Source organism: Erpetoichthys calabaricus, chromosome 13 (genome assembly GCF_900747795.2).
Source record: "Erpetoichthys calabaricus chromosome 13, fErpCal1.3, whole genome shotgun sequence".
NCBI classification, from domain to species: domain Eukaryota; kingdom Metazoa; phylum Chordata; class Cladistia; order Polypteriformes; family Polypteridae; genus Erpetoichthys; species Erpetoichthys calabaricus.
In genome coordinates this window covers 110,266,178-110,290,547 of record NC_041406.2, presented here as the reverse complement: position 1 = coordinate 110,290,547, position 24,370 = coordinate 110,266,178, and the positions used below count along the sequence as shown (strand labels likewise).

Here is a 24,370-nt window from a genome sequence, read left to right as displayed (position 1 = left end):
TGCACAATTTCCTGGAGTGTATAATAATCAGAATCATGCAAATAAAATATGGTCTCTGGAGTCCTCAAAACAATAAGGGGTCCCTCTAGTGGTTAAGGTGCTAAATTCAACTGGAAAAAGGGTAAACAATAGTCTTCAAGCCTTTATAATTTGAGTTTGCTTCGGAGAAAAGTCTAATTTAATGTATTATATCCATGTCACATCAGTGGAGATCAATTTATTGCAGTGTCACACTCTCTGTGATTTCTGTGTTTTCTCTGCTTGGATTTTTTGGCTACTCAGTTTTCTTCCAGATCCCAAAATGCCATTAGGATAATCTGTAATTTTAAATTAGCCTGCAATGAGTGAGTATAGGTGTGCCTGTAAGTATATTTTATTATTATTTATATAGCATATTATTTATTATTTATATAGCATAGTATATTATTTATATAGCACATTTTCATACAAACAATGGAGCTGAAAGTGCTTTACAACATGCCAAAGAGAAAGTAACAAGAAAAGAAAAACAAATAAAATAAGGGAATAATATTAAAGAAAAAAAAATCTGAACAATCTTAAAGCAGAGAATATCAATTAGAAGAGAGAGTCCTTATATACTCATATATATGAGTTCGGTGATAAGGACAGATGGCCAGGAGAACAGATAAAGAAAAGAAGAAAAATAAATCTGCAGGGGTTCCAAGGCCAAAAGACTGCCGTGCCCCCACTGGGCATGCTGTTGGGATAAGTAGTTGTGGTAACCAGTTAGGCAGTACTGGTGTAAATCCATTGTGTTTTAATTTTTCATAGTATCTGCTTAGTGTTGAGGGTTTTGGACTATGGGGTTATATTCATTCGTTTGTGAGCATAAGAGACAGCTGAAGGGGTCTAGCGACTGCATTTCTACTGCCACTCCAGGGGTTGGCGCTGTGTCCTAATGCCTTTCTCTCTTCCATCCTCTGCAGATTGGTTGAATGACAACTAGAACACCTCTGATGTCACTTCTGGTGTTGGTCCACCAGGATCCACCTCTTCCTGTCAGAAGGGCCCAAAACCAGAAGCTCCACCATCTTGGAGCAGTTTTGATTTGAACTCGCGTCTGCAGAGATGACTCAACAATAATTGCGTGATTTTTAATTTTTTTATTTTGCTGCAACCAATTATACGGGGTGGCAGGATTGGTACCCCAACTCTTTATCATTGTCCTCTCTTTCTGTTTCAATATGTACACCTTACGTTGTGTAGTTAAACATATTTTGCACAATTTCTGATGCCAGTTTGTTTTCCTTTATGAGTGCCACTGTTTTTTTTTATTCCCGTTGGCATGATCAGGGTTTCGGTGGCTAGGGGCATGGCCTCAAAGGGCACAACATCGAGGGTTTAATTTGATGAGGGGTTAAAAGATCATGTCTGCAGCCATTTTGCATCTGAGTTTGCAGATAACTCAATAAAAAAACTTTTTTTGCAATTTATTTGCCATTACGTATGTTCTTTTTGAATAGCGACTTTCTTGGTATGAAATTTTGACCATGATTCTCGTGTTTGGTTTGAGTTTGGTGAAAGAGCCCCTTGATTTTCTTTTTTATCTCAGATTTCCTGGTCCTAATCCCTAAAATACTTTCTCATCCCAATTGACATAGTTCCACTGAGGTCTTGAAAAATTTGGAGAAGAGCAGATAACCCTTTAACACATTAATTTAATAAGAAAGTTATTAGTGTAAATACTCCCAAGCCTCACATTTATGTATTCATTCATTCTGAACCCACTTATTCCATTAGAGTATTTCATCAAGTTAAACCCAATTCTGTTAAAGTAAGAAATCTGCACTGCAAAAATCCTCATCATACTTAGGAAACAAAGGCTTTAATGAGCCTTGACAGGCACTGTTGTGATTGGATTTTACCAATCTATACATCTGAGTATTTTGAAACAAGGAATCTGATTCCGAAGTTTATTTAATTTATTTGTTGATAGCAGTTTTCCTGAAAAAGTTGTAAATTCATAGCGTCTTACCACCATTTTGTTTGTTTATTATTTTCACCTCACCTACTGCTACGACAAACTTTCTCACAGCCACCTGGGAGTGCACGATCCATGATGTAATCAGCACGACGGTATAAAGGTCTCCTTGTGTGTTCCCAACTGCTCCAAGTGTAGGTTAAAAACATTAGCTGTTCGTGTGTGATTTTTTGCAAATTAAACTCCTGGCTAACAAACGTCTTTTTGGTATATAAAAGTTTTTGATTTTGTTTAATGTTCTAATTTTTGACAACAGATCGGTTTGATTTTTGGTTTAGTCTGACTATGTGGACTCTTTATAGCTATACTCTGTTTTCTGATCTGGAAACTGCGCTCAGTCTGGCTATTCTGCACGGCTTTCACTTGGAGAACTAATTGTCACCTACCCCAATTGTAGGGGACACTTTCGAACTATTCCCTAACCCAAAACAAATCACAGGGAAGCCAAATTTTCAAACAAAAATCTTTATTTTTAAAGAATAAGTATAAGGCATAAACAGGACAAAACAATTAAGAAACAAAAGTACCACCATGGGCCTTTGTAATACAGTACAGGTCTTCTGTCCATTTTTGCTATTGGAGAGGCTTCATCACTTTCTCATGCAGTCATACTGTGCCCCAAGTACCAAATATTTTGTTCACCTCCAGTCTTTCACCTTCTCTCTCTTACTACTTCAACCCTGGCCACCAACTCTTCCTCTAGCTCAACACTCCCTGGAGGTCTGCCTGAGCCGCAGCTCCTGGGTTCACCTGTGGCCCAACAGCTTCAAAGGCAGGTAGTAAATCAGTAGCAGTACACTTGCTCCAGGGATGCCAAGTTAGATCTCCCAACTGTTCCTACACCTCTGAACCTTTAGTTAGCATCACAGGGCCAGGTGAAGCACACATGTTCCTAGCTCTTCTAGAGTGACATGATGCAGCGTTATTCTTCTCAATGAGACTGTGTGTTCTGTCAGTCATGAGCTGCTGTCCCCTCTGACTTCATTCCTTGACATTCACTGTATAAAAGACATTCATAGGGCATGGCTTATGTATGTCTCTGCTTTGTTGTCAGGGCCTTGATAGGTCCCATCCTTGTCCTATACCAGCCTAATCATTACAAGATTATTAAACACATTATAAGACAAATAAGAATACAAACAAAGTATTGAGCTAAACATTATTGTGAATCCAGGTAATACAGTATCAGCCAATGGTGCCTTATGGCCTTTTATAGATAAACTGTTACAAAAGGCTTAGAGAAGATACATGATAGGTGACAGGGTGTGTTTCAGCGGACTGATTTCAATCTCATTTGACTTTTTACCTAAAACAAATGTTGCCAGGAGGAGAAACGACTTACAAAACAGATGGATTGCTGGATCTTTTCCTTATATTTTGTAGATTAACATTGAAAAGCATAAGGACAGCACATTTAAAATCACCATATAGATAATTCTGAAAATCTCAAGATGCGAGGACTACCTCCTTAAGATATTTCTGAGCCAATTATGTGTTCTCTTTTATTTGAGGTTGAATTGCAGGGATCAAAGTTTTAGCCTTTCTAAAACAGGTAGTTGGTTTATTCACAGCTGAGATGAATTTGCTTGAGATGCACCAGGCACGGCACACTTGTATAAGGTGCTGGGGACATGCTCAGGAGACTCCATACATCTATGGTCGAAGCAGATTAAAAACAGGAGTCTTTAGATAAACTACTGACAGTTTTTATCACAATGTGCTGCTGTAGTTTCATTGTCCTTCTGTTTTATCCATCAGACGTTTTGTGAATTTCTACAGATACATTGCATTCTGTTGGAAAAAATTTAATACTATTCTCCAGCAGGTGAAAATATTTTTTGCATTTTGGGTATTAAGCAAACTATTATCAATAATTGCCCTGCCTATTATTTATTCAGACCCAAAGACATTGTTATTCTTGTGATTTCACACCCCTTATCACCTCTCCAGGATAGAGTAGCTACATGTCAAAAGAACATGTTCATGTATTTCTGCACCCTCCTGGTTCAATAAATGGTTAGAAAGAATTGGAGCCTAAATCTTGTGCAAGACTCTTTTTCGAACAGTTCTCCATTACATATTCCAGTCATACATATACCCACACTGACTCAGGACCCATTTAGTGTTGCCAGTCAATCTAAGCTGAATGTCTCTAAAAAGAAAAGGGAGTCCCTGGGGTAAACTTGCACAGACACTGAGAGAACATGCAAACTCCATTCAATGGAGTGGCCAGGCTTAAGACTAAAACTTGTGAGGCCAACTTCAACCACTGAGTAATTGTTGCACCCCAGAAAAACAGAACATGCAGTATACATCAATGAATAGCCATCAAACTTCGCCTAAGGGGAATGTAACTGTCCCTAATTTGGCTTTGATCAGCATCAGCAAGAGACATAATTCAGTATTTATGGTTTGAATATGACTGACTTGTCACAGGTAGATTCCGTAAATTTGTTCCTTCCTCTTCCCCCATAAACATAAACCAATACAGGACTTCTAGAAAGGTTTTATTCTTTATGCCAACAGTGAGTGAGTCCTCAAATAACTTCCCTTTCCGTCTGGCGGAATGGATTGCATGGAGTCACAGTAGTAACCATTCTGGAGAAATATCCGAGGCGCCGGTATGGAGACTGGTTCCTAGTCGTTATGATGTATCTGTGAAAAACAACAAAGATTAATGTTGAAATGAAATCTAAATCTAGTAATCTATCTTGGATATTTACTTCCCATCAGAAGTGCTCTGACTACTTATTATAAGTACAAATATAAATGAAATAAAATGCAAAGAACTATTGTAAATCAAGGGAGATACAGTAGCTGTCAGTTTGCTCCATTTTTGTTTTCATTATAAAGACCAAGTCCAAAACACAATCATTACAACATGGCATTCACCAGATCTTTAAAAACAATGGTCATACTACAACTTGAGACTCAATATTTGAATAAAAGCTTGATATGTTCTATTAATCTTTAAGGGAATCTTCTGTGGACACAACAGTGGCTGTTCTTTGAATTTCAAAACCCAATGTGATGAACGCCTACACTGCCAGCTCATATTCTGAAGGTCTACCAAAAGCTGACAAGGACAAGATGATTAATTCCTGCTAAACTTACTGGGGCAGAGAAGCAAATCACCATGCAGCTTTCTATTCTGGAATTACTTTTCTTTCAGTCTGAGCCAGAATTATTATAAGTCATTGAAGTTATTATTGCTCAGCTCTACATCTGCTAAATCCCACAATAAAAGTGACTCGTCCAATATGACTCTCGGATTAAGACTGTTTTTTTTCTTGTTTTGAAGATTTGTTGTGTTGGAGATTTTACATATCTCATATTGACTTGAAACTTCCATTAGCCCTTACAGAACTCCACAGTGGACAGGTCATTTTTCTCATTATTTCCAACTATGGAAAGTCAAAAATACTAATCCACAAATATTAACCTCATAATGTATAATAATGATATACACCCAGACCAATGATTTTTCTAAATTTGTGCAGATGACAAGATTTAAAAGATAATGCCATCCGATGATCATGAATGATTTTCTTTCACATTCCCATGGATTTGTACACTGCTACACTGACTTGCCACTGGCAATACTCTGAGCTGAAAAGGCTCTATGGCCTCATTGATAATGATTTTCTCAAACAGCACATCTTGACACACACTATGTAGACCCCCCCAACTGTAAAGTGATATTGAATCTAAGATGGCCATTTGATTAAAGACCACCCAATCCTTGCCCTTCTATTTCAGGCGTGCAACTGAACACCCAATGGAGCACACTGTGAGGTGGATTTCCAACAATAACATCATAAAATTTGTGGATCCTTATTTCATGATAACATACAAGCTCTCTGGAAAGAAAAGGAGCCAAATAAAAGTGATGCTGTAACTCCCATGAGGTTTCCGCACATATGGAATTTTTAGTTAACATATAATAATCTTTTACAATTTATTACAAATATATATACAAGGGGGGACCCAAAAATAACCGGAAATATTTTTAAAACGTGTTTAATTTAATTTTCTGTACAAACTACAATTAGTCTCCTTCAAAGTACTCTCCATTGGCGGAAATACACTTATCTAACCATTTGTTCCATTGTTCGAAACATTTTTTAAATTCGTCTGAAGTAATGCCCATTAATGCTCTGGTTGTTTCTTGTTTTACCTCTTCGACGTCAGCAAAACGCCTTCCTTTCAAGTCTTTTTTCATCCGAGGGAACAAAAAGAAATCACACGGAGCTAAATCCGGTGTGTAGGGTGGGTGGTTCAGGGTTGTCATACCGTTTCAATAACAATAGTTTCTGCAACACTTTTTTCAAGAAGAAAACAAAATTTCACTGCCACGCGTTGCTCACGATAATCGGCCATCGTAAAAAAATGACGCTTGCACAAAACTACTTTTACAAAAAAATTCACTGAACACAAGCACAACCTTCCAGACTGACTTGTGAGGAGTGTAACTAGATCGCCCTAGCAGCCCAACCACGTACTACAAGTACCAACCGAACAACAACAAAATTCCGGTTATTTTTGGGTCCCCCCTCGTATATATATATATATATATATATATATATATATATATATATATATAGATAGATAGATAGATAGATAGATATCAAAATTTGATATATATAATGTACGTCTGCTTAAAAATGGTTAGCGATTGCTGTGCAAATCAGGCAGGAGATGCAGATCAGGGAGACACAAGGGGCTTGGACACTTTATGGATAACACATGTTATTTTCATACCTGATTTATTTAATTTGGAATAATAACATTTTTAATTGCCTGGTAGACTGATTTGCCATTTGTTAAAAGGTTTGTTTCATCTTCATATTTCATAGTCAGCCATAAAGCATGCAGTCAAATGCATTACAAGACCTTCTATACAAAGTGCTATATGAAATAATGTTTGTTGGCCTATTATAGATTTTGTGTCTTGTTGCATTGATTCTGTTTTTGCCATTTTTAGTGCTGCTTTTATGTTAAGAACGTTTTTTATGGGAAATATGTTTCACAGTCTTTATAAATCATTGCAGAGAAAACCAAAGGCTGAAATGTGTCAGTGCAAGCCTGCTGAAAAAGCTGTAAAGAAGCACAAAGCAGAAGCAGTCGCGTTCTGGCATTGTTTTCTTTCTTGCAGAAACTCTTCAGTTCCTGAATAAATGGGTACAGGAAGTGCATTCAACATGTGGGGGTAGCTGATGCCAGGAAAATGGAGAAGGGCAACAAAACAAGCTTTTACCATGGCTAGCTGAGGGAGACGGGTCCTCAGAGGTCGCAGTTAAAGCTTAAGCCTGATGGCTTTCAGAAACTCATAACTGCTGCCTGACTGAAGACTTGCAGTCTATGCACAGTTTGAGAAGACTCTGATCTTTTCTTAAATGTGAATATCACTTAAGATGTGTTGCACCAAAATTCAAACAACTTTGATAAATAGAAAGTGTCATCTGTGCCACATGTACAGACTAGAAAGGCAAGCATTTACATTTCATCTTTACGTTGTCTTTTCCAATGCATTTTTTATATTGAAATCACAACTGACATACTGTACCGTGGCTAGGATTTCTAGACTTAACATAGGGAGTTTGTGAAGTCCAAGTGACTTTAGAGATGCATTAATAGAAGGGTAACCTGTCACATCAGGTGTTAATGAGTATTACAAGGACACGGGTTCAACCAGTGCAGATATGCTTTGTCTTTCCTCACCCGGTATTTAGCACTTAGGAAAAAGCACAAGTGAGAGTCAAGTGTGGAGAGCAGAAGAAAGCTATTGTTACAACTTTGGAAATTAATATCTACTGCATAATAAAACATTAATGTCTGAGTGCTCTGGCTTTACGAGCAATCTGATTGGTCAGTTTGGCAAAGGAGTTAAAACGGAGCATTGTAATAACAACAAAGCAAATAACATGCCACATGATGTTGGTTCGGTAAATACTAATGAATCGCAACCCGAGTGACCTTCAAAGATGGAGAAGTGTTCTCAAGAATGCGAATGATGTTTTCACAGTGGGTAATGGGGGCAGTCTACCATTGCTGGTAGGCAAAAAGCAGACAGGAGGTTAGCAAAGTTCCTCGAAATGACAATCTGTGATACAGGAATGTGATCAACAGAGGAAACACTGGGCAAGACAGGTTGTGACACACAAGAGAATCAAGGAGAAGCGTAGCAGGAATGTTGAGCAAGAGATATCAAATATTTGTCCTAACCACTGCACCACAATACTCCAACTTCTTTCTCTCTCAGCATCTCCAGAGCCCCTACCATTAAGACTCACTAACACCCACAGAGCCTATGATGCATGTGATCAGTGTCATATTCTTGGGGGGCTGACCCTGTCACTACTTGATCTAATAACAAGGAACATAACATGCTTAATTTAGCAGTAAAGACACAATATACAATGAATCTACTGGGATGAATGGTCAGAGCTCTTACCTGGCCGGGAGACCACTGTAAAGGACGGACCGCAGGACAGAGCATGCACAGGGCATTATCTCCCCCAGAAAGCTAGATGGCAGCCTCCCGGGTCGCTGCAGCACCATTGACTCCCACAGGGCTTCATCGGAGCTGGACTTCGGTACAGCCCTGTTGGTCTCTGTGGGTGCCACCATGGGGTGCTGCAGGGGCTACACAGCCCTACCTTGTTGGGTTTCCACCTCACCCAGAAGTGCTTCCAGACCATGCTAATGGGCCACCAGAAGTACTCCTGGGTGAAATATAAAAGAAGCCAGCTGCCACTGCTCCAAGAGCAAGAGTCGGGAGGAAGGTGGCAAAGCTTGCTGGAGGAGGAGTGGAGGCAGACAGAAAGAGACAGAGGAAGAAGAGAAGAGAAGGAGACAAAGTGTTAGGTGCTTTATTATAGTCTTTTTGTACTGTGTGCTGGTTAGTGGGAAACTATTGGGATGCGTTTCCACAACAGAATAAAAGCCGTGTGTATTGCTGAACTTGTGTCTGTGTCTGTTTGCGCCGGATTTGGGTAGCTGGAGTACATTCTGCAGGCCACACTATGCTAAACAACAAAATCATTTCATAATATCATAATATTCTCATTAAGGTCAGCTAATGTACCTCAAATGAAAATAAAGCAAGTTTTATTTTTTTTTTTACACAGATGTGGTGTGCAAATCCGTCTGGAGTACTGATCTGGTAGTGACAGCACAATGCGCAAAATATTTATACATTCAGACAGTTCCATGAAGTGTAGAATACTCTTACAGTATACATGCATGATGCAAATCAGACAGGTAACACAAAGCTAGTTAGTTAGTGATATCCCCATCCAACATGGCTGCTGCATTTCCGTGATGTCATGCTAACCTCGCAAAGCATCATGAGTCACTGGGAAAAAAGAGTTCTTCTAAGTCAGCCACATGATGAATTTTTAGGGGAAACATTTGGCAAACAAGATCAATGATGAACCGTACAAATCTACAGCAAAAAAATCCCTTCAGTTTTTACAACCTCTCTGCCATTTTTCTACACTCACTCTGCATATTGCAATATAGTTAAATTGTGCAACTGCTCTCTGACACAGCTATAAATTATGCAGAAACAAATCATTATGGCTGCCATCATCTTCAATAGCTAATCAATAATAAATAGGTTTATAGTGTTACGATTTTGTAAGCTTCAGTATTTTTTTCTGTTTGCTCTAAAAAAAATACTTGTAAATAAATGTCTTTTTGGGTATATTTAGATGGTGGAGAAGCCAAATATATCTTTAGTTTTCTTGTAAACGGCATCTACAATATTGTTATTTTTTTCTTCATGTTATGTTTTGTATGTACCACAACACCATTTTAATTTTTATGTATGCTGCGATTTGTGGCTTGATCGCTATGTTCTAGAAGTCATGTCATTATGTCATCATTTTAGGGATAGCATGAAAACCAGGGTCAAGCTGTAGACCGTGTCCAAAATTGTGGATAAATTCTTTAAAGGCTTTGGTGTGTACTACGATTGTTTTGACTTCTGAATAGGTATTTCTTAACTTCTTAATTTTGATTAGGGATTTGGTTTTGATGAATACTCAGCAGTCCTTCTGGTTTAGACACTTGCATGTCTTTTAAAAATTGTTTATCTCCTGGATGTGTTTCTTGTCCTTGTGGCCTGCCATCTTTTTATGTCTTGGCCGTTTATAGGGTCATTATTGTCACATATTAAGAGTTCACAGAAATTCCTACTTGCATCTGCAAATACTGAAACAACCAGATAAATACAAGTTAATCTGAGTGTCAGATCTAATGGTTTAAACGGGCAAGATCAAAATTAGAATTCAGAATATCAGAATATTATAGGAAGAGAGCAGACAGAAACTTAAAATCATAAAGCTTTGACCCTTAAAACATTTTTTACATTTTTTATTTGATGGTTTAGTCATTCTTTTTAAATAAAATGATGATGAATATTCCATGTGCAGACATTAAAATATTTGCTAATTCATGTACATGCTGTTCAACAACATGGATGTTTTTAGAAGATGCCATCACCTCAGAGTTTTGGGCTACTATAATAATAATAATAATAATAATAATAATAATAATTCATTACATTTATATAGCGCTTTTCTTAGTACTCAAAGCGCTATCCACACAGGGAGGGACCAGTATGATTCAATGTGATTGCTAGGCACGTTAAACCAAGAAAGCATGTAATTTCATCACTGTTTGTAATGTTTGTTTTTTATGGGTCAAATCATTTTGAAGTGATGGGTCTATAGAATAACAAGTAAGCCCACGATTCGCTAGCGAATCGGAAATCCTAGTATGGCAATCAGTTTCTGTTCCGTCCGATATGTGGATGGATGACATATCATGGAGGGTGGGTGCGTCTGCGGAAATGTCATGTAATCCAATAAGCATATCTGTACTAACGCGGTCTCGTTTTGTGGAGACGTGAGTCTGTTGCCTTCGCTGACACCGACCGCTTGAACAGGTTGTGTTGTTTGGGGGCCACCTACCGACTCTGGGAAGCCGCTGCGTCTGACTGTGAGGCGGGCGCCACAGCGCAATATGCGCCTCGGTGGGAAGCCGCTGCGTGACGACATATCATGGAGGATATATGCGGTGGTGTGGGCGGTCGCGTCCGGGCGGCTGTACACCCTGGCGTGCACGCTTTACCTCAGGTGTTGTTCACAGGTCGTAGTCTCGTCACTGTGTTTTCTTTGGTTTGAGCCGTGACTCCTTTCGCAACTCCTTTCACAAGCGTGTTGTAGGTGCGCGCATTGTCACAGTTGGTTTGAGCCGTGACACCTTTCGCAAGCGTGTTGTAGGCGTGCGCATTGTCACAGTTGGTTTGAGCCATGACTCCTTTCACAAGCACGTTGTAGGCGCGCGTGTTGTCACTGCTTGGACCTTTGGGGATTCCGTACATCCGGTGAGCCCTGCGCCCATCCGGTTTACAACCTTCGGTTAGTAATATGGATGTGTGTCTCTCGGCATGTGGCTGTTATGATCTTCCTGAGAACATTTTTTTATTATCTAAATGACTGGGAGATGTAACCATCAGATCGGAGCTGGCAAACTCTTAATCAGAGGACAGGGAGCGGAACGAAACACAGAGAGACACAGGGGTTGTCAAAACTCCATACACAATAGCAGAAAACAAAGTTTAAACAAACAAAACAAAAGGTCCTAACACTAAAGTCTTCATGGAATAGCCTTTTAGCTTTCTTTACAATAACAAAGGCCTGATCTACACTATTATGTTTTCATTTAAAAATGCAGAGATTTGTCACTGTTTTCAATTTAATCTACACTAGCAAAGCGTTTTCAACCCCTGGACTTTTAAAAACACCCTTCGGAGCCAGACACTTTCATAAACGTGGCATCAGTGTTGTAATGTGGATGAGCAAAAACAGAGTTCTCTGAAAAACAATACTCAAACTCTGGTTGGGTAGTGCTAAATTTCGTGGCCATTCCTTGATTGGATTCTGCTCTTTACAACGTCTCATTCACTTTATTGATCCCTCTTAACAGAAAAAAAAAATTGTAATATTGCAGGCATTTCACCAGGATTGGGCAAAAGGCTGAAAACAGGCCATGACAGGACTCTAGAACATCGCACAGAATACTCTGACTCACTCACTCACACACACACACACAACACACATCATATTCACACACAGTGGCAACCTGTGACTGGCTATTAATATAACCTCAAAAAAAATTGTAATTTAATCCTTCTTTGCTTAAGCATGTCTAGCCGTTGTAATTTTTATGACAAATGTTAGGGAATAACAGACGTGGAAGGCAAACTTTATCACAACGAGTGACCATTATTGATATCAGGTAAACATGCACCTCTGATGGCAAAATATAGCATGACCAGATTTTCACAGACTTATACCAGGACACTTGTGTAGCATGTACTGTATGTCCACACATAAAGCTTATCCTCATCTGTTAAATGCCTGTTTCATCTCATCACCATCAGAGAGTGATCAGGCCACAGGGAAATAAAAAAAAATAAATAAAAACACTTTCACAAATGAATACGTAGGATTCCCTCCAATGGTTGATGTGGATAAATAAATGGCAGTACTGTCTGCTTTTGTTTGCTTCTTAGTCATCATCACAATGCTGATTAAATTTAACACAACTTCTTAATCAAGCTTTCCCCATTGGAGTTTTGGTCCCGCTATTATACTTTTATTACAAGGGGTTGCCTGAGTATAGCGGGCCTCCCATTGAAGTTTTGTATACGTTACTCTAAATATATTGTGAGGCTATTTGTCTGGTGGAGGAATGTTTTATTAGATGGACAGCCTGCTAAAACATTTTGATATTCTTCAGTCATTTATCAGGATTCATAGTGTGAAATCATGACAGTCCCGGTTATTGAGACATCTGGTCACCCTAGTAAATTATAGTGACAGTGAAATTTTGAATCATCATACTCTGTAGATAATGGAGCAGTGAGGTTGGTTTAGTGTAAGGTTGATAGTTTATTGACTAAATGTTTATTTGCACTGTGCATAATGATTAATGTACCGCAGGATACTTTACTCATATCAAGGGTAGATAACCCTTTGTTTTCTTCACTTGTATTTTATACTTTTATACAGTAGTTGTGTTACAAATTAAAAGCATCAGGAGGAGTGAGGGTTTGCACACAAACAGCAAGTGACACTGACTTCCTACCTGTGCATGCAGTCTGCTGGTGTTTTATTAAATTGTATTGAGGATCTGTTTGCCATCAATGGCAGCTATTGGAGGTGACAAATAGGAAAATATACAAGTTGGTGTAACTGAAACAGTAAACTAATTTCAAGTTGAAATTTCACAGAACATTTTCTCTATTTTAAGTCAGACGAGTTAGTAAATTCACCACTGCTTTCAATGGGAGATTTTGAAATTTTTTAACTGTGTAATGAACAATCTGTTCAAAATATCTAAATGAAAATTGAACTGTCTTGACAAATTTCTTTACAGAATGTGCCACATTACAACGAAATTGGTTCACAGGGGCCGAGTTGTTTCATGCGGACAGACAGATGGACGGACAGACAGACATGGCTATCACAGTAGGCGCTTCAAATATCAAATGTGCATGAGATTAAAAATGATGAATGTACCATGGAACATGACAGCAAACCTACTCTGGCAGCATCTGAGTCAGCCCTTGGACCAGGCACCACTCATGCAGACCCACCCCAACAAAATTATACAGGGCCAATTTAGAGTCACCAGTTAACCTAATCTGTCTCTCTTTTGGAAATGGGAAGAAAACCTGAGTATCAGGAGGAAAAACCCAGGGAGAGACCATGGAAATTCCAAGTAGACAGTGACCAGGCAATCTCCTGGAGCTATGAGCAGCAGCACTAAGTTATCTTTGTTTGTTAAAGAAATAATAATAACAATTTTAAATAGGTCTCCAAGTAACATCTTAGTTGGCTGGCAGGGTCTGTTTTTTCACAGGTTTGGCTGATTGTGTTTAGATCTCGTCATGCCTAAATGAAGAACTGTAGCCACATGAAAAAAAGAAGAAAGCTGTTTTACTTATTGCATCCACCTTACCATGAGGCTGCACACTTCAGTACCCCTGACCTTTACAACTGCACATTTTTTAAATAATTAAAAAAATCTTCATGTATGATAATAATTTTGCATTCCGAATTCAACATGCAAAGAACTTAAAAACTGAATGCATAGTAGCTATAAAGAGCATTCACCCTTGAAATTTTCACATTTGTTTATCTTACAAAATTCAAGCTTAATATTTAACTAAGATTTTTTTCTGACATTGATAAAAACACAAAGAAGAGGTGGAAACAAAATTAAGCTTTCGTGTGTTTAATTTTCCATATCAACTTAGTTCAAAGCCTGAACTGGAAGCCTTACGCACAAGATAGGAGTCAATCCTGGACATAATAAAAGTTCTTTCTAGGTCACATAGACAGGGAAAATTTAGATTTATGAATGCAATGGACATGCACTTCTTTGGGATGAGCAGGGGCACCGTAAGGAGGGGGAAATTTAGGTCAATTCTAAGGACCTCTGACAGACAGTGGCTCTCAAAAATGTTGGAACATAGTCAGTTATTGAAATTACATTTAAAAGAAAAATATACTTATGATTAAGAAATTAATTTTTCTTTTGAGCAAACTAGAAATCTAAGCACCCTCTACGTTGTTTCTGTTTTTAGTCAGAATGGTTCAGCCTGTTTCTCAGACATTTGGATCATGGAACAGTAAAGTCCACACACGTGCAAGCCAATGTTAGATGTGTTTAGTATTTCTTTAAATTATAATGTTGAAGCCAAATTCCAGGTTCCAGAAAAGAAAGACAAAAAAGCTTGAACAAGAGAAGAAAAGGCAACAGCTGGTCACCCAGTTTCTATCAATGAAAGGACAGTATATTAACATTTGTCCTTTTTCCATAAGTGGTGCAAATTAAATGGTTTTAAGGATTGTTCAGTATAACCCAATAACCAAAAAGTCAACAACTGTCATTAGAAGTCACTTTGAATAACCCATGCAGTCATATACTGCTATTAAGTAATCAACATGGAATTTGCTGTATCACAGTAAATAGAAAATGACAGAAACAGAAACAGAAAATGACATTTCTGTTTCTAATGATTTTAATGCTAGACAGTGTTTAAATGTTTGCTAACTTAGTACTTTTCTGGTAAGCACTCAACAAATTTTACAGAATTGCAGTTATTTTGAGAACATCAGCTAAATAAAATTTACAAGGAGGACTAAATTTTTACAGATCATTAAAATGCAACATTTAGTATATTCAGTTACTCGATTTGTGAGACAAGAACGCAGACCACATCTTATTCAAATGAGTCACAATGCCTCCATTTCTATAATAGAGATCATATTCTGGCCTCAAAGAGCAAAAAGACACTGTGTTGGGGGGAAATAAGACAATGGCTGTATGTAGTGTGTTTAAACAACCATGGGCAATGGTTGTTTACTGTCTACTGGGGCTGATATGTGCATTTTAGGTAATTCACATACATACAAGTTTCTTTTTTTATCACACCACTTCTTTCTCTGTGTATATGTTTTCAAGTGCCTCTTAGGTTTGAGGGTTGCAGTATCCACACACCACTGTCATAAGTGCTTCTTGCTTTGCAGAAATACCATGAGTAAAAATAGTAAAAATAATAATAATAATAATAATAATAATAATAATGTAGCCAAGTGCAATGCCAGCTGCTTTTCATGGCTGATTTGTATGCCTCGCTATTTTCACATGTTCATGCTTACCCAGCCACCAGTTCTAGACTGAAAACAAGATGGCTGTGCAGATGCCTCTCTTTTATAAAGTGCACCTGCACAGGATTTTGATCACTCTTATATAAAAGTTGCCTTAGTTATTATTTTTGTTGCTGGCTTTTGTTTTTGATGTTGCAGCCATTACCATAATAATAATGTATAAAAAGCTCATACAAACAAGTAACACCTTGAATCATTAACCTTAAGTTCAAATATATTTGAATATTTATTTAGTAGTTTTTCCACCCATATATTATGGGTTGAAATCTAAGTAATCAACATAGATTTCAGTGTGCTCCACTTTATTGAAATGTATTTTGTAATGCATATAGCAATTTAAATGCATTGCATTTTTCATTCTAACTGATTGTACATCACAAATACTAACAATGCTTTTACAAATCTCATATTAAACGGTATATCATATAGACATAGAAACTGGGCAGACACACACATACACAGACACACATACTGACACTTGTCCTTTTATTAAAGTTGACTTTTACTTTAAAAATTCAAACCTTATCTTTGGATATTTTGACAACCCTAGCAAGTACTGGACACCCAGTAAAGCTATAAAAAGTATTGCATGGGTTCATGCAAAAGGGTTAGTAGTGGCACAGCCATTGTACAGGTTTGGATCGATCCTTAAGATGATATTGTTTCATGGGGCCCAAAATCTCTAGCGGCACACCCAGTCATGAGACAGGGATTGTGGAGTACCCAGAAAACAGCTCATGTAGACACATGAAGAACATGGAATATCCACATAAACATGACCAGCTGTGAGGCAGCAGCATAAACCACAACACTACTGAAAATCTACAATCCTGCTAAAACAATAAGACAGAGAAAAAAGACAAAAGGAAAACAAATCAACAAATATCTACCTTGTTTTAAATTTAGCAGGAGCACATTTGGCTGAAATTACAGTTGTTAATATCTCTCACATTTGCCTGTTATTCTTTGAAATTAATGCTCACATTTTCTCAAGCTGGATAGTGATTGTTAGAGATGAGCAATTTTATCAGTATCATCCTAGTTTAAGTAATGGCCATACTTCAACTCAGCTTTGCACAAACACTTTGGCCATTTGTCCTGCTGGAAGACAAATAATTTCCCAAGCAGATGTACAATATCTTCTACTTTACTTTATGCACCTTGTTTTGTGTCTTCAGAATGTCCCAGACCCTAGACCTGCATTCTCAATGCTAGCACTTCTATGTTTCACAGTAGAGATGGGTGTTTGCAGTGTTATATTCTGTGAAATGCTTCTGACAAATATAGCAAGTTGAGTTCTGGGCAAAAATGGCAGTAGAGTACTCATAGACTCTCACATACTGACTTTTACCCCTAAAGAGCTTTCATGTAGTACACTCCCATACTGTTCCTGCTGATAGATTTAAAAATTCTCAACCATGGAAGATCTCGATGGCTTTAGAATGGCTGTAATTGGTTTAGAGACTCTTTCCTTACCTGGGGCCTCATGCATAACGCCGTGCATAGAATTCACACTTAAACATGGCGTACCGACAAAAGCACAAATGTGCGTACACACAAAATAATCCAGATGCATAAATCTGCGCGTACACCAACTTCCACGTTCTTCCGCTACATCAATCCTGGTCAGCGTGAAAAGTAACACACGTGCATACCCCTGCCGCCACTCCCAGACTCCTCCTAGAATTACGCCTCTTTGAATATGCAAATCAATATAAATAGCCCTTAAGTTCAGCGTTCTGTGAAAAGACAATGGCAAAAACAAAGGAGAAAATAGAAGAATTTCAGCGAATACCAAGTGGAGGCAAGGAAAAACCTACTACTTGTTGGTTTAAACAGTGGTATAAACAACAAAAGGAAGCTGATCGAATGTCGGAGTGGCGGAGAAACTCAAACGTTCAAGTTTACAAAGTCACACAGTGCCGAAATAAAAAAGAAGTTGTCAGATATCAAAGTCGCCGTGAAAGGGCAAGTTGTAGGGCAAGTTGTAGGGCAAGTTGTAGCCCACTGTCTGAGTGTCATATGGACACTTATTAGGGTACAGAGAGAGAAAAAAAAAATAGGGGCACAATGGGGAATAAAGCTCGCAATCTCGAAATTTCCACTTTAATCACATTTTAATCATATTTTGTCATTAAAGTAGAAAATCATAAACTTCATCTTAAAATCGTTTAATTTACTAGTTTCTCAAATACCATCGTAACCAATGTGGCACGTTAAATGTGCTTTGTATTGCATGTTATTCTATGTGTGTAAATCACTACGTACTTCTTAAAAGGGCTTTCTCTTCCTCCGACAGGACACAAAATCCATTACATTCATGATATTACAGCTCTCTTAATAATTGAGATGTATACTTGATATCATTTTCATGATGATAGGAATTAAAGCATGTATTAAATATGGGAACACGGTGGCGCAGTGATAGTGACGAGCTGGTGCCCCGTCCAGAGATTGTTCCTGCATCCCGCAAGATGCTTGCTGTGCCGTGCGCGACCTTCGATGAAATAATTTATTGCAGCAGTACTGTCTCTCTCAAACGTACTAACCCTCAATTCCTGTCCTTCCTTTTCTTTCTGCAAGTAAACGATAGCTACACATTCAGCTCTTTAATAAATGTCAAGCCATCTGTATGCTGAGAATGCCGATTCTTCAAAACTTAAGGAACATTGAAATATCTTTGTATTACATGTTTAATTATTCTATCCATCTATCCAACCAGTGTTGCAGCAGTCTCAGCAAGAAGACAGCGCGAGGCAGGAATGGGGCGCCAGCTCGTCGCTATAGCACTGCGACACCATGTCCTCACATGTTTAATTATTAACAATATAGATTATTTAAATTATGTTAACATTTTATCTGTATAATGTAATAAACATATTTTGCTGCATTTCATCTTAAAATGATATCGTCATATGTGAGCATGCGCTAAAGTGGCTCAGGTTGTGCAACATTATAACTGTATCGCAAGTTTACAGTGAGGTAATTGTACTTGTAAGTACAAACAGTTCTACAAGGAGCACTTGATGGACTGATTGAGTGTGTTTATAGTTCTTGGGATGAAACTGTTTCTGAACCGCAAGGTCAGTACAGGAAAGGCTCTGAAGTATTTGTCGTATGAGAGCAGTTCAATATTCTGTGTGCATGGCTGAGGCAGCATGTGCATGATGCTGTATCCTGATAATTCCCTTTCTGATCAGGTGTTGTAGAGCTGTGATCCCACACTCATATACAGTGGGTTACTCAGTGTTACACTGATAGTAACAATGCTAAAGCAGCTATGGTATTTGGAATAGTTTGGCCATTCCGTGGACCATTATATTGTTACTGGTTAATTACAATCAGATGCCTTAAACTAATAAACAATATGCAGTTAATTTCAGTGTATTTGATGAAGCCGCGTCAGGGATGTTTATCTAAAAAAGAAAGGGAAACCAAACTGGAACAAAAGCACTGCTTTGACGCTGGGTGCCACCAGTTTGCAAAACCAAGTGGAGAACTTCCGTACGCCAAGGATTGAGCTAGCAAGGAAATGTGCGTGGCTTTACACCAAGTTTAGTTTTTATACATCACGATGCGAGTGTGGAAATGGGCGTACGCAATATTTTTGTGCGTACGTACTGTTTATACATGAGGCCCCATGAGAATAATTGCTTCTGCGGAAATCTCAGTTCCATTTTAGGTGATTTTCAGTGCTTTGGAATTTTCAGTTTCCATTTGACACCTTTTAACAATCTTATGTTGAAGTTTCTTCAAATACTGTTTAGTTCTAATGTTTTAGTTTTATAAGAGGTGTAACTAACAAACTTTGGAACTTCCAAGAAACAACTGGATAAAGAAATCAGATTTGGGGATGAATACTTATGAAGTCAGCCCTAATAGCAGAATAATTTAGTGGAATCTACAAAATGTTAAGTATTAGCTTAAATATGTGTATATTATTGTTATTTTCGTTGTCTTTGAATTATTATTTTTCATATTTTCATGTACTGCGGTGGGTTGGCACCCTGCCCAGGATTGGTTCCTGCCTTGTGCCCTGTGTTGGCTGGGATTGGCTCCAGCAGACCCCCGTGACCCTGTGTTCGGCTTCAGCGGGTTGGAAAATGGATGGATGGATGGATATTTTCATGTATTTTCTGTGATTGGTATAATTATGTAGCATCTTTTTTATTCTATGTGTTTTGTGGATGGAGCTCGAGGAGGCGGGGCCACTCAAACATCACCACTCCTAAGCCCCCTTCTGGTTACTTAGGTTTGAGTTGAGTAAGGTCAAATCAGGAGAACAAGGCATTTAAGGAGTTTATATGTATTGCTATTTTCTTTGGATTTTTCTGAGTTTCTTCAGTTTGTTTAAGAATACTGATTTATGGATTGTGTTTTTGGACTTTTTTGATACAGATTACCTTCTTAGACAAGCCCTTTTTTCCACTTTTGAGCATTTTGCTATATTTTCCTATTTTTTTGTTAATAAATATTCAATTTCTAATGATTAATTATTTGCTCTTCTATGTACAAGCTGGGTGATTACAGTTAACCTCTCTCTTGAGGGACTTTGGCAAAATTTTGGGACATCACTTAACAATTCCTCAGATTTAGGGCCTCCTAGGCCAGTTGTGGGACTAGATGTATTTGGGGGTGAGTTTCCTCGGGCAGGCTACTTAGACTGTTACCCTGCTTTTATGGTCCTTTCAGGAGGATGTCATGTCTGAGACTATAATTCACAATATAAAAGAGTTTTCCCTTGATATATTAGTGTTTTCATGCAGGTCAAGAATAAAAACTTTAATATGGTAAAAAGTCCAGAGACAGAAAGGATGGAGAAGATATTTTAGTTGCTTTACCTCACTCTTCAAAGTTTCCAGTGTCAGTCTATCTTGGTTGTAAATCATGTGGAATCAAATGATCATAATCTACGGCATATAGCACAAGGCATGGCTACCAGGCATATATTATTCAGTGATTCTTTTGAGTTTTGAACTGAATCATTACCTGTGAACGAGTCACTCAATTCTTGTTCATTTATGATCCTCAAATATATTGCCTTATTTTAATGATGCATTTTCACTATTTTTAAGATATAATTTAACATAATATATAATAATGAATTAACTATTGATTATATATTTGTGCTTCACTCAAAGGAGACCCCCACGAGCAATTTTTCATTTTTACTGTTGTGGATCCTATTGACATATGAAATGTCTCAAAGTTCCCATAACTATACTTTGGCTGCCAACAGCACGTGACTACGGTACAGAATGTTTGTTCGTGTGTAGGATATTCTCCCTAGTGGCAGGTGGCGTCATTGCTGCCAAAATTCAAAATGGCGATAGATGACATCACCAACAGGTTAGATAAGAATGTGAAAAATAGCAAATAGAAAATAATAATAAAAACTGTTAATAAAAAATTAAATTGACTTAACTGGGACACTTAAAATGATTAAAAATTATGATTTTTGATTAATATATGGCATACTGACTGATGACCACATGACTATCTTCATCAAATTCTTCCATGTGAAGCCTGAAAACCATGAGGAGTGACTGAGATCATTTATGTTACGACGAATACGTAGAGGGGGCTGGGCAGTCTCGTGGCCTCGGACCCCTGCAGATTTTTTTTTTTTTTTTTTCTCCAGCCCTCTGGATTTTTTTTTAAATTTTTTTTTCTGTCCTCCCTGGCCATCAGGCCTTACTTTTATTCTATGTTAATTAGTATTGCCTAATGTTATTTTTATATTTTGTCTTTTTTTTCTCTTTCTTCATCCTGTAAATCACTTTGTATGAAAATGTGCTTTATAAATAGTGTTCGGATTCAGCGGATTGGAAAATGGATGGATGGATGGATAAATAAATATTGTTGTTGCTGTTGTGTCAGAACAGTACTCAAAAAGGCAATCTCCAAAAACATAGGCAGAAAGGTTAAAAACTCTACACTCTGAAACACAATGCAGCCTAGCCATGCTTCGCTGTCTTATTTTTCTTGACAATGTGGAACAACAACAAGCATCATGAGGACTGGGATATTCCTTTTATAATGGCACAACTCAGGGACAGGATATGAATATCTGGAGAAGGTTCTGGACATGTAAGTGGTTCAAGTGCTGGAAGGAGCTTTCCAGTAGGTAAGGAATCCTGAGCAAAAGGGAAAAAAATATGTTACTGGTTTGGACTAAAATATGAAGACCCATCAGGGTCTCTTCCCCCCAGATTGAAACCATTCAATAGTCAAGGCATGGTTATTACAATAAACAATGTCAGTAGGATCAGTAGAATTGGCAAGACAGCCAGTCCAGAACAGAGATTTCCCTAATGCCTTCAGAATTTTGAAGACACTTTGTCTTGCTGGCAGATGCATACTAATGTAGAACCTTCAAGGTTTAAAGCCAGAATTATAAAGTCAGTGATGCACCTTTAAAAAACATGGCTACATAGTCTGTTGGCATGAGAGGTTTTAAGAAGAAGTAACTTCAGGCTGGCTCAGAAAAAAAAGACAGGGAAGTTATATGTTTCTGGCCTCACTAAGCTTTGAATTTGCAGAAACCATGTGAAAAGATTCCTGGCAGTAGTTAGGGTGTCGGCCAGCACTGAGAGAGAAGAGGTAAGTGCGTGTGAGAAAAATGTCTGTGCCTCTTCATCATCCTGCCATTTTGACTGACACTAATTCACACTTTGTCATTCTCTATGGTTTCCTCTCTTTAGAAACTCAGTGCTTTCTTTATATGATACATTTTGAAAAGTGAAAAACCGAAACCTCAAAACCAAAGCAGATATGTCTGAATATTTGTTTAAAAACCTAAAACATAAACAAACATCACAAAAAAAGAGTCTTCACAGGTTCAGCTTACTGGAATGAAAACCTTTAGTCACTACTACTGTTCAAGAGTGAGTGTCTCTGATCTGAATGTACTCATTTAGAAATATTTGTGAAAATTCTAACAAATTCAACATCTTCATTTTCTGGTTTCACCCAGTCACCAAGTCCCGGATCTGCTCAATATTAAACAGCAGTATAGCATTAATATGTTGTTTTTTAATCTTTTCCAATCTTCCTTAGCTTCAGCTTTTGGCGTTGTAACATCATCTTATCTACAGTCATTTAATAAAGAATGCCTTTTCCTCCCCTTTAATTGTTGCCCTCCTTACCACATCTCCAACACTAAAGTAGAATCAACAAGGTAATAGAGGCTGGTATTGCTGGAACCCTTTTCTAATCTTTAAAAATTCTACTTTTGCTAGCTCAGTTTTGTCACCTACTAAATTTAGTGACATGTTTGTGTTGATGTGTGCTGAAAAGTGGCTCCAGCAAAAGTGTACTTGGCTCCAAAATACTGTTTGGGTGCTTCTCAAGAGCTGCTTTACAATGACTAACTCGTTAACTGCATCATATCTGATGGACTGTCTAATATGTCTGCCGTCAGCAACATCAGTGACCCCTGAGTTTATTAATGTCACTCTGACTTCACAGAGCATCATGGGGCACTGGGAAAAAAAAGTTAATTTAAGCTGACAGCATGGCAAATTTCCAACAAAATATTCGGAAAATAATTTCTCCAGCAAACACAGCATTTTTGCTGGGCAAAGTGCTTTGGTGAATTTCGCCAATTCACACTATCAGCAATTTACCAGTTTACTGTTGTCATTGAGATTTTATATGTTCTTTGGTGTGCCATATTTGGCGACATGACAAAGAACATGGACTCCGATCTTAGGTTTGCATGGATAAGGAAGCTGAAGTGGGTGGTTGGGTAGGGAAGAAAGAGGCAGCAAGTCTCACTTCTCCTTATTATATTGTAGCGGTGTTATATACTTAGTGTAGTTAGTGTTGTCAGATGTTAGTACTACGTGCATCTTGTTTCCATCGTCCCGTTTGCTGTTTATGTGTGTGTCAGTGAATGCCGTCCCCGTAAAGGGGGACGGATGATGGAAGGAGACCGCAGCCCCAAACCTGGAAAACACCTGTTCACTATCAATTAATTACATCCGTCACAGGACTATTTAAGCAATCAGGAGGGAATAGCCAGGAAGAGAGGAGAGGAGAAAGAAGGAGACCATTTTTTCACAACCACGGATCAACTTACCTGCTGTTTTTTCACATCACGCTTTTACAATAGTTTGTTTTTCATTCCATTGGACTGTCTTCCATCCCTCATCTGCAGAGACCCCGGGGTCGGATCATCATCCACCACTCGCCGAGGAATCACGGTGAGGTTGCTTCAATTGCCGGGAAAATCAAACAACTCATTTATCTCTAGTTCAGTCATCCATCTTCAGGACTGTTTTATAACCGGACTCTAATTCATGATCAGACATTCCGTATATCATTCATTGTTGTTATTTGTTGTTTGTTATATGTTACAGGGGCAAGGGAGGGTTTGTTGTATTTATATATGGTGGTGTCACGTTATTGCTGAGGTGGAGGGATATTTATATATATTTTTTCTATTTATTTTTTTTGCATATTTATTTCATTTAATACAATCAATCAGTTTAATTTTACATACCTGCTTTTCTGTTGTGCTTATATTTACACCGTCGATTGTGGGGAAAAGTTTAATTTGTTAGAGGTACGACTTGACAGTTAGATTCAAACTCAGTAAATTATCCAGGCCACA

The 24,370-nt window shown here is 38.0% G+C and overlaps 1 protein-coding gene across 2 annotated transcripts in view; it reads right to left on the bottom strand.

Moving 5' to 3' along the window:
• Window positions 1-2,451: 2,451 nt before the first annotated feature.
• LOC114663601 (spermatogenesis-associated protein 48) overlaps window positions 2,452-24,370 on the bottom strand; it is a 69,756-nt gene continuing 47,837 nt past the window's right edge. For both annotated transcript variants that reach the window (XM_028817432.2, XM_051935812.1), the window contains exon 9: window positions 2,452-4,657. In XM_028817432.2, the coding sequence (XP_028673265.1) occupies window positions 4,540-4,657 (118 nt within the window). In that variant the 3' untranslated portion in view covers window positions 2,452-4,539. The remainder of the gene's footprint in view (window positions 4,658-24,370) is intronic.